The following is an 11586-nucleotide window of genomic DNA, read 5'->3' on the forward strand; positions in this document are numbered from 1 at the left end:
TAGTTGGAGGCTAATTACAGTATTGTAGTGGTTTTTGCCATACATTGACATGAATCAGCCATGGATTTACATGTATTCCCCATCCTGATCCCCCCTCCCACCTCCGTTTCCACCCGATCCCTCTGGGTCTTCCCAGTACACCAGCCCCGAGCACTTTGGTGCACTGGGAAGACAAGTGCTTAAAACTTTTTATATGTGAATTTATGGAATGACGTTTGAGAATAATTCAGCTGAAGATAGTGTTTCAAAAGTGCTGGTTTCCCTTTGGGAAACCTTTGAGGTCAGCATGTAAGCACTATTGGTATACTTCTATATTATTTGAAAGGGTAAATGTTTTATAGTTCATAATTTATTATTCTTGGGTTCTTTTTACTTTGCATAGAAATGTTATGCTGCATATCATATTTTATATATTTTGTTCATATAAATTTATCTCTCTAATCATTAACTTAAATCTGGTAGCTTTCCTCTTCTGCTTTTAAAATGTATAGGTTTCCTTATTTCATAGTAGTATCAGTTCAGTTCAGTTCAGTCTCTCAGTCGTGTCTGACTCTCTGACCCCATGAACCGCAGCACGCCAGGCCTCCCTGTCCATCACCAACGCCCAGAGTTTACTCAAACTCATGTCCATCGACTCGGTGATGCCGTCCAGGCATCTCATCCTCTGTCATCCCTTCTCCTCCTGCCCCCCATCCCTCCCAGCATCAGGGTCTTTTCAAGTGAGTCAGCTCTTCACATCAGGTGGCCAAAGTAATGCAGTTTCAACTTCAGCATCAGTCCTACCAATGAACACCCAGGACTGATCTCCTTTAGGATAGACTGTTTGGATCTCCTTGCAGTCCAAGGGACTCTCAAGAGTCTTCTCCAACACCACAGTTCAAAAGCATCAGTTCTTCGATGCTCAGCTTTCTTCACAGTCCAACTCTCACATCCATACACGACCACTGGAAAAATCATAGCCTTGACTAGATGGACTTTGTTGACAAAGTAATGTCTTTCTTTTTAATAAGCTATCTAGGTTGGTCATAACATTTCTTCCAAAGAGTAAGCGTCTCTTAATTTCATGGCTGCAGTCACCATCTGCAGTGATTTTGGAGCCCAGAAAAATAAAGTCAGCAGCCACTGCTTCCACTGTTTCCCCATCTATTTGCCATGAAGTGATGGGACCAGATGCCATGATCTTAGCTTTCTGGATGTTGAGCTTTAAGCCAATTTTGTACTCTTCTCTTTCATTTTCACCAAGAGGCTCTTTAGTTCTTCTTCATTTTCTGCCATAAGGGTGGTGTCATCTGCATATCTAAGGTTATTGATATTTCTCCTGCCAATCTTGATTCCAGCTTGTGCTTCCTCCAGCCCAGTGTTTCTCATGATGTACTCTGCATATAAGTTAAATAAGCAGGGTGCCAGTATACAGCCTTGCCATACTCCTTTTCCCATTTGGAACCAGTCTGTTGTTCCATGTCCAGTTCTAACTGTTGCTTCCTGACCTGCATACAGATTTCTCAAGAGGCAGGTCAGGTGGTCTGGTATTCCCATCACTTTCAGAATTTTCCTCAGTTTATTGTGAGCCACACAGTCAAAGGCTTTGGCATAGTCAATAAAGCAGAAATAGATGTTTTTCTGAAACTCTTGCTTTTTTGATGATCCAGTGAATGCTGGCAATTTGATCTCTGCTTCCTCTGCCTTTTCTAAAACCAGCTTGAACATCTGGAAGTTCACGGTTCACGTATCGCTGAAGCCTGGCTTGGAGAATTTTGAGCATTACTTTACTAGCATGTGAGATGAGTGCAGTTGTGCGGTAGTTTGAGCATTCTTTGGCATTGCCTTTCTTTGGGATTGGAATGAAAACTGATGTTTTCCAGTCCTGTGGCCACTGCTGAGTTTTCCAAATTTGCTGGCATGTTGAGTGCAGCACTTTCACAGCATCATCTTCCAGGATTTGAAATAGCTCAACTGGGATTCCACCAGCTCCACTAGCTTTGTCTGTAGTGAATCCTTCCTAAGGCCCACTTGACTTCACATTCCAGGATGTCTGGCTCTAGGTGAGTGATCACACTATCGTCATTATCTGGGTCGTGAAGATCTTTTTTGTACAGTTCTTCTGTGTATTCTTGCCACCTCTTCTTAATATCTTTTGCTTTTGTTAGGTCTAAATTTATAGCTGATCTTAAAAAAGACAAAATCAAAAGTTGTCAGAAGAGAGTTGAACATTTTACTAGTGTAAGATTACTTAGTTCTTAGGCAGTAATTTAATTGAAGTGACAAAGCATTTAAAAATAAGAGTAGAAGATAACGTGGTTATAAAGAACAAAAGCTCTTTCATAAAGGTCTTTTTCTCTTTAAACAACCAAAGACATAATAAAGTCAAAAGAATCTCTGCTATATAGGCTGATTATAAGGAACAGAAAGAAGAAAGAAGAACCTTTCATATTGTAAGTAAAGGCATTAAACAGGAAATCAGGAAATAGTTCCATGCAAATTGATTGAATTTGTTAACATTTTAACATATTTCATCCTTTTTTTTTTTCTTTTTTTGGGGGGCTTTCCTGGTGGCTCAGTGGTAAAGAATCAGCCTGCAGTGTAGGATATGCAGGAGACGGTTTTGATCCCTAGGTCACGTAGATGCCCCCTGGAGGAGGACATGGCAGCCCACTGCAGTATTCTTGCCTGGAGAATCCCATGGACAGAGTTGCCTGGCTGGCTACAGTCCATGGTGTCGGAAAGAGTCGGACACCACTGAAGTGACTTAAGACAAGCACATAGCTTTTTTTTTTTTTTTTAATAGTCACATATTATAAACTGGTATAAAATTCAGTTTCCAAGTTTTATCTTTCATTGTGCATTTTTCATATTCTGGAACAAACTGACACTTTAGGACAAAATGAATCCTTCTCAGGTTCCCTGAGATGCTCTCAAGGAGTCTGTGAGGTAAAAACAATTTTCATAATTATACTAAAATTATTTTAACATGCAGAATGTTCCAGTAAATATTTAAAAAAACTTTTTTGTTTTAGTTTTCAGGGTTGTAAATGTTAGTTGTTAACAACCCACGTAGCTAAAACTCTTTGGGATTGTTGATAATTTTTGAGTTTAAAAGAGTCATAGACCAAAATTTTGAGAGCTGCAACTTTAGGGAAATTTTGCTTTTTCTTTCCTTGAAAAATAAATGCAAAAATGGCTGTTCATGTCAATGTATGACAAAAACCACTACAATATTGTAAAGTAATTAGCCTCCAACTAAAAAAAAATAAATGAAAAAAAAATTAAAAAAAAAAAAAAAACAGTTTATACCTCTTGGTCAGTATTACTCCTTGTATAGTCTCGACCACTTAGGTTAATTATTACTTTTAACCAAAGTTCACTTCTGTTTCATAGAGAAAACTAGAGGCAGGGATGGACAGTTGAGAGATACCATACAGAGACATTGAGGCTGACTTCCAGAACTCATGAACTTTCTATCCTACTTTCTACACCACACATATCCTTTTACACTTAAAGTAGCAAAATTCAGTATCTTCCTTATTATGACTCAAAGATATTTCCTCTCTATAATATATGAAAAATAACAAGCAAATTCTATCCTAAATATTCAGTGATCATCAATTTAATTAACTCAGTATAGTCTACTGTTTTAACTTAACCATAAAGATAAGATCCTGGAAATAATCTTCAGATGACAGTATGCAAAACAGTAGATAATGTTGAATAGTCAGTTTAGTTGAACACAGATTTACATTTTCATACAGTTAAACATTATGTAGAATATTAATTTGATTGGCAAATCTTCATACATTAGAAAAACCCAAGTAAAGTAAGATATGTTTGTTTTCTACTTAACACTGATAAATTGGAGCAAGGACATGCATATTTTTAAAACCAAAGTTATTAAGTTAGTCTTGTTTATCAAAAGTTTCACTTATTTATGAGAACTTGGAATCTTACAATATTTCTGCTTAGTTGCTATAGGAAGAGTTTTTAATTTGATATAGAGTGGGTGCTTAGTGGCTTCAGTCATGTCCCACTCTCTGTGACCCTATGAACCATGGCCTGCCAGGCTCCTCTGTCCATGGGATTCTCCAGGCAAGAATACTGGAGTGGGTTGCCATTTCCTTCTCCAATAGTTAGCGTATTGTGAGTCAATTTCTCTATTTTCTGGGACTTTTAGATTTCTGGAATTTTTAGAATCATAGTTTTTAGAATTATGGATTTCTATAAATTCTCTAATTTATCTGTGTAAACCAGTCAGAATTGAGCTCCTTTAAGAGGCTTTATGTTTGTTAATACTTGTCCATAGAGTATTAACATAAAGATTATGTACAGTGGTAGATAAACCTCTTTCTGAATTATAGATACATAAAGAGCTGATAGCTTCAGTTCTGTCGCTTAAGCTATAGGTCAAGAATGTACACAGAAATACAAAAAACTGCAATTTGCCTACCAGAGCTAGTATTCTTTTTAGATTCTTAATTAACTTTAGTTCATAATGGACCAGCAAAATGAATTCTGTATTATTTTTCACCTCACAGAATAAGTAGTTGTAATTCATTAATCCATCTACAGAGATCACAAAATGGTCTGATCATAAAACTAAATTTTCATTATCTCTGCCACTGAAGGGATATAGCTTATTACCTGAACTAGGAAAAAATCCGAACTTTTTAGAAGAGGGAAAAACAGAGAAAGTGTCAGCGGAGTTAAATTTTTATTACCATTTTGGGATTCACACTGGGGGACCAGGAAAAGATGAGATCAGGGCTTTAAGCTGCATAGTAGTATTATGTACCTGACTGTATCAAATGAATCAGTTGTGGCATTGGGCATCTTGATGGATGATCTCCAAAACTGTTGAAAGATTAATTTTTGATAAAACATAAAATGATGACTCATTAATAAAATGACTATGTCTCAAGGATATAGCTCATTTATTACTGTGAGTACCAGTTATTCTCTTGATTTCCTACCTGGGTGTCTGATATCTGAGATTAAATGTCACCTGTAACACCTCCCTTTCTTGCAATCCTACTATGTCACTTAGGAAGTTCCATTCAGTATCTTGCCTGGAGAATTCCAAGGACAGAAGAGCCTGGTGGGCTATAGTCCATGGGGTCACAAGGAAACAATCAGACACGACTGAGTGACTCAGACTCACTCCAGTTGTTCAGACACAAAAATATGAGGCATCTTTGGTTTCTTTCTCCAGTGTACATATCTGATCTGTTAGCAGAGTCCTCTTATTTCTGGAGAAAGAAATCAAAGATGCCTCATATTGGGGATTAAGGGGTTTGAATTGAGATAATGTTGAAACATAGAATATTGTCGAGTTTGTCAGCCCTGGGTTGAATGCAATTGTTATGAATGCCTCTGGCAGTCAAGGTAGAATAAAAGAGTCTATGACCATGGGACGAACAAAGATGTTTATTTATAGAGAGGGAAATGAAGGGCCTGAGCCAAATTTGGAACTGCTAAGAGTTGGCAGGTAGATACCATTTATCTTTCCCTAAGTCTCTACTTATTGGTTGGCCTATGAAGGCAAAGGGCAAGCAGCTGTTTTTCTTTCTTTTTTTTTTTCTTTAGTCATAAAGTAGAAAAAAGTCCTTGTCTCTCGATCTTTGACATTCATCCACTCAGGAAATATTGGAATTGCTCTTACCTATCAGGCCTGAGTTTAGGTGCTGGGAATATAGTGGTGGATAAGACAGTTTCCTACTCACCCTATGCATTTTTTTCTTTTCCTAATTTTGTAATTTGAATGTTTCATTGTCTGTAGGTGATGAAAGAACTATGGTCTTTGTTGAAACTAAGAAAAAAGCAGATTTTATTGCCACTTTGCTTTGTCAAGAAAAAATATCAACAACAAGTATTCATGGGTGAGTAGGTTATGATGATTTCCTAGTAAGGAGGGAACTTCTATTTGCCGTTTGTTAAGAAATGTTGGTATATTTAACTAGTAGAAAATCCTGGAATTAGGATTTCAAGATCTAACTATTATTCTTCATCTTTTAAGTTTTATAAGAACCAAGTGGCAGGGATGGGTGAGTTAGAAGTATCTTAGGTTCCTCATCATGATTGTCAAGCGATCTCACTTAAAAGTCTCTCTGATCCTTAGATCTAGGTGTTTATTCAGCTAAATCTATTCCATGCTTGAGATTTTTTTCCATTGGAGTCCTCAAAAATGTCATATTAACACAATTTCATTGGCACTTTACTAGAAGATCTAAAATATTAATCAGTGAATATGTAGAATTCAGAGATTATACTTTTAAAAAATCAGTAATTTTTGAGAAAGCATTTGATCAGGTAGTTGTTTATTTTTTGTCAAAACGAGACAGAGTTTATTAGTGGGTAAGATTTGATGTTTGTCATATTTGAGTCTGTATTTTGGCTGTAGGTATTAGCTGTCACCTTACTTCATCTGCAAATGGGGTTAATCGTCCTAACCTCAAAGTGTTATTGTGAGAATTAAATGATGACTTCAAAGAAATTAGTATAATACTTTGTATGTAAGAAGTAGACATTAATGTTAAATGTTGCTATTTTTTTTACTGTTATTAAAAAAATCTATCCGTTGAACTGTAATGGTTCTCTTTAATAATTTTCTTAAGGGCTGTTCTAATACATGCTTTGTTTTCTTTCAAGTGATCGTGAACAGAGAGAAAGAGAGCAAGCTCTTGGAGATTTCCACTGTGGAAAGTGCCCCGTTCTTGTTGCTACTTCAGTAGCTGCACGAGGGCTGGATATTGAAAATGTTCAGCATGTTATTAATTTTGATCTTCCTTCTACCATTGATGAATATGTTTATCGAATTGGGCGTACTGGTCGTTGTGGAAATACTGGCAGAGCTATTTCCTTTTTTGATCTGGAATCAGATAGCCATTTAGCACAGCCTCTAGTGAAAGTGCTATCAGATGTAAGTTTTTAATTTTTAAAACTGAGTGGATAGTGTTCTTGCCTTGTCATTGAAAGCGGACATTTTATATATATGGATTTTCAGTTCAGTTGCTCAGTCATGTCCGACTCTTTGAGGCTCCATGGACTGCAGTATGCCAGGCTTCCCTGTCTATCACCACCTCCCAGAGCTTAGTCCAACTCATGTTCATTGAGTTGGTGATGCCAACTCTTTCGTCCCCTTCTCCTCCTGCCTTCACTCTTTGCCAGCATCAGGGTCTTTTCCAATGAGTCACTTCTTCACATCAGGTGGCCAGAGTATTGGAGCTTCAGCATCTGTCCTTCCCATGAATATTCAGGACTGATTTCCTGGTTGACTGGTTTGATCTCCTTGCAGTCCAAGAGACTCTCAAGAGTCTTCTTCAACACCACAGTTCAAAAGCATCAATTCTTCGGCACTCAGTTTTCATTAAAGTCCAACTCTCATATCCTTACGTGACTACTGAAGAAACCATAGCTTTGACTAGACAGACCCTTGTTGGCAAAGTAATGTCTCTGCTTTTTAATATGCTATCTAGGTTGGTCATAGCTTTTCTTCCAAGGAGCAAGCATCTTTTAATTCCATGGCTGTAGTCACCATCTGCAGTGATTTTGGAGCCCCAAAAAATAAAGTCTCTCACTGTTTCCATTGCTTCCCCATCTGTTTGCCATGAATTGATGGGACTGGATGCCATGATCTTAGTTTTCTGAATGTTGAGCTTTAAGCCAACTTTTTCACTCTCCTCTTTGACTTTCATCAAGAGGCTCTTTAGTTCTTCTTTGCTTCCTGCTGTAAGGGTGGTGTCATCTGCATATCTGAGGTTATTGATATTTCTCTGGGCAATCTTGATTCTACCTTGTGCTTCATCCAGCCCAGTGTTTCTCATGATGTACTCTGCAGATAAGTCAAATAAGCAGGGTGATGATATACAGCCTTGACGTACTCCTTTTCCTATTTGGAACCAGTCTGTTGTTCCATGTCCAGTTCTAACTGTTGCTTCTTGACCTGCATACAGATTTCTCAGGAGGCAGGTCAGGTGGTCTGGTATTCCCATCTCTTTCAGAATTTTCCACAGTTTGTTGTGATCCATACAGTCAAAGGCTTTGGTGTAGTCAATAAAGCAGAAGAAGATGTTTTTGTAGAACTCTCTTGCTTTTTTGAAGGAAAAGTAAACATGTAAATCTTTTGAGACTTTATGCATGTTGTTTATGAAGTTAATTTTTTTTTAAGGCTCAACAGGATGTTCCTGCCTGGTTAGAAGAAATTGCCTTTAGTACATATGGTCCTGGCTTCAGTGGTAGGACAAGAGGAAATGTGGTTGCACCAGTTGATACCAGAAAGGTTAGTTGAGGGGGAAAATTTAGAAATTGGCTTTTTGTTATTTACTCTTTGTAAATGTTGCGCTTAATATTGTGAAGTAACTATAACAATAACTTAAGCCATTATTTTCAAGCTTGGAAGATTAATGTTTCTCTAAAAATTTTATGTACATATATAGTTTTGGTCTTAAAGGGGAGGGATTTAATTTAATTATGCTCAAACACTTTCCTTTCCCATTTTAAATTCTAATTTAGGATCTTCTGAGATTTTCGTAGTAATTCTTTATTTTTTTAATTCTGACCACATTATTAGGTAAGATGAGATAATAGCAGTGTGGTTACATATCTTTTCTATTGTGTCAGTCTAGGCAACATAATTTTTATACAGAAACAATGGGCATACTAGTCATTAAGTATTTATGCTTATTCATTAAAGTGAAGAGCTTTGTTTTCCATTTGCCAAAACTATTGGCTTACATTTTTTTCTTGAAATACTCTGCAATTTAAACTTCCTAGGTTGATATGGACCTTTTGTCAAATAGATTGGATTCAGTGAGAATGAAATTTTTTGTTTGGGGAAGAAATGGTAGACAGCTTGAGTCCTTGCTATCAGTCTAGGTAGTGTAACTTGAACGCTACATAAAATTAAATGTTTGTTTGTTTCTTTTTTAAGAATTACCTCCGCAGGAGCTCTTTGAACACAGCAGGGTTGTCTTCATCACAAGCTCCTAATCCAGTAGATGATGAGTCATGGGATTAAAACGAAAATGACCTGCAAGTTTGTGGTACAGTTTTGATGCAGAGAAGAAAGTAGTTTTGATTTTTGATTTTTTAAAACAGAAGTATGAAACCTTGCATCTCCTATCCTTCTGTTCGTACTCCCACCCTTAAAAAAAAATCCGTATTACTGACTAGTTATGTGAAATGCTAAAAGTTACAACAATGCAATTACTAATACAAATGGTGTTAACCAGAAAGATTAAAACATTCTAAATGTCTTGCCTATTTCTATTGTATTCTTTAAGGGTTTTAGACATACCTCATGTCTAAATGCCATGTCTTAGTATAGTGTTTATTGATCCTAGAGCAAACAGGATTATAAGATACACTTTTGGTTAAAAATTATTGGGTTCTATTATTGCTTAAAAGGAGCCTTTAAACAATAGTGTGTCACTGAAATGTAATGACATGATTTTCATGATAGAAACAGTGAAAGACAAGCTTTTAAAAGCAATTTTGATTTTATATCATCAGATGTGTGATGAACATGGTTGAATGTTTGCAACGTGAACTCTGTACTCAATGATACAACTGTTTGTATTTATAATATACAGACTTCTCCTTAAAAATAAAGGATGATGCTGTTCTCTAGAAACATCCCACCCTCGCCTTCTCCCTGATCCATGTCAATGTATGACAAAAACCACTACAATATTGTAGAGTAATTAGCCTCCAACTAATAAAAAGAAATGAAAAAAAAAAAAAAGGATGAAACTCTTTCCCCCCTAAGTTTTCCAACAGCACTTTTAAATTTTCTTGTTACAGATTATAGTTCTCAACTCTTGTATTTTGAAATTTTGAGTCTTGTGAAGCCAATGAAGTGAAAAGTCTTATATAAATTGAATATGTTTAATATACATTAGTACACAGATGCAGTAATGAAAATCATTCTTTGAGCTCAAACTATATCAACAGAAACAGTGTTGTTCACTCTTGCCATAATTAATTTTTTGATATTTTAATATTGAGCGTGAAAACTTTTTTTCACTTCCCCCATTACGTATCTTAAATTTACTGTGTCTACGTGTACCCCAAGGTTCATCGCAGCACTGTTTACAATAGCCAGGACATGGAAGCAACCTAGATGTCCATCGGCAGACGAGTGGATAAGAAAGCTGTGGTACATATACACAATTGAATATTACTCAGCTATTAAAAGGAATGCATTTGAATCAATTCTAATGAGGTGGATGAAACTGGAGCCTATTCTACAGAGTTAAGTGAGTCAGAAAGAAAAACACCAATATAGTATATTAACGCATATATATGGAATTTAGAAAGATGGTAACGATGACCCTATATGCGAGACAGGAAAAGAGACACAGCTGTAAAGAACAGACTTTTGGACTCTGTGGGAGAAGGCAAGGGTGGGATGATTTGAGAGAATAGCATTGAAACATGTATATTATCATATGTGAAATAGATCGCCAGTCCAGGTTCGATGCATGAGACAGGGTGCTCAGGGCTGGTGCAGTGGGATGACCCAGAGGGATGGGATGGGGAGGGAGGTGGGAGGGAGGGTCAGGATGGGGAACACAGGTACATGCATGGCTGATTCATGTGAATGTATGGCAAAAACCACCACAGTGTTGTAATTAGTCTCCAATTAAAATAAATTAAAGAGTAATAATTTTAAAAAAGAGGGAAGAAGGGCAAACAAAAACTTACTGTGTCTAGATTGTAAGAAATTCTTACTAAATTATTAAATAAATGAACCAAAATATTAATATAAAGCAAGTGAGACATAAACACAGGGGGACAAAAATAATCTGTTTCAAGTGTATGTTATTATTCACTTAAAATATCCAAAGCAGCATTTCCTGAACATGTATGTCTGGTTACAAGAATTTTGGTTAGTAAAGGAGGCATTGCAATTTAAAAGAGGAATGGAACATTCAACAGATTCATCTGGGATAACCAGATGCCTACCCCCATGCCATATTAAAAATCAACCCTGTGTGACATGTAAAAATTACAACTACAAAAAAATACAGTTAAATATTAAACCTTTGACTTGGGAATGAGAGTTGACATTAAGCTCACAGGACAGAAATCATGAAGGAAACAATGAATAGATTTGATCACAGCAAAATTACTTGCTTATATAAAAAGGGTAAACAGAAAAGGAAAAATATCACTATGACTATAGTGGATTATCAGCGTATAGTTATTTATATATGTGGGTCTGTAGGAATACCGTTAGACAAATACACAAAGAACAGACAACTCAAAATGAGAAGTTTAGTTAAAAAGAATAAGCGACAGAAATTCCCTGGGAATCCAGTGGTTAGGATTCCGTGCTTTCACTGCCAAGGACCTGGGTTTGATCCCTGATTGGGGGAACTAAGTTCCTGCAAGCGAAAAAATAAACAGGATACATTTAACTTAATACTGTGAATCTCTCTTCTGGGAAAGGCTAAATGAAAGTGTTTGCACTGTTAGTTGTTTTGTCTGTATGTCTAAATTGTCTCTTCCAGTTTTGTTTACAAAGAGAATTTATAGGTCATTTCTTTTTTTATTTCCTCAAATAGCTTCTTGGTCATAGCCTGATTGCCTTAAAAC

The 11586-nt window shown here is 36.5% G+C and overlaps 1 protein-coding gene across 1 annotated transcript in view; it reads left to right on the forward strand.

Moving 5' to 3' along the window:
- The window catches only part of LOC133053037 (probable ATP-dependent RNA helicase DDX4), a 78442-nt gene extending 68778 nt beyond the window's left edge, over window positions 1-9664 (forward strand). The window contains exons 19-22 of the mRNA XM_061137822.1: window positions 5768-5867; window positions 6637-6907; window positions 8156-8266; window positions 8918-9664. Coding sequence (XP_060993805.1) covers window positions 5768-5867; window positions 6637-6907; window positions 8156-8266; window positions 8918-9004 — 569 coding nt within the window. The 3' untranslated portion in view covers window positions 9005-9664. The remainder of the gene's footprint in view (window positions 1-5767; window positions 5868-6636; window positions 6908-8155; window positions 8267-8917) is intronic.
- Window positions 9665-11586: the final 1922 nt, after the last annotated feature.

The sequence above is a fragment of the Dama dama genome, chromosome X (genome assembly GCF_033118175.1).
Source record: "Dama dama isolate Ldn47 chromosome X, ASM3311817v1, whole genome shotgun sequence".
Taxonomy (NCBI): Eukaryota; Metazoa; Chordata; class Mammalia; order Artiodactyla; family Cervidae; genus Dama; species Dama dama.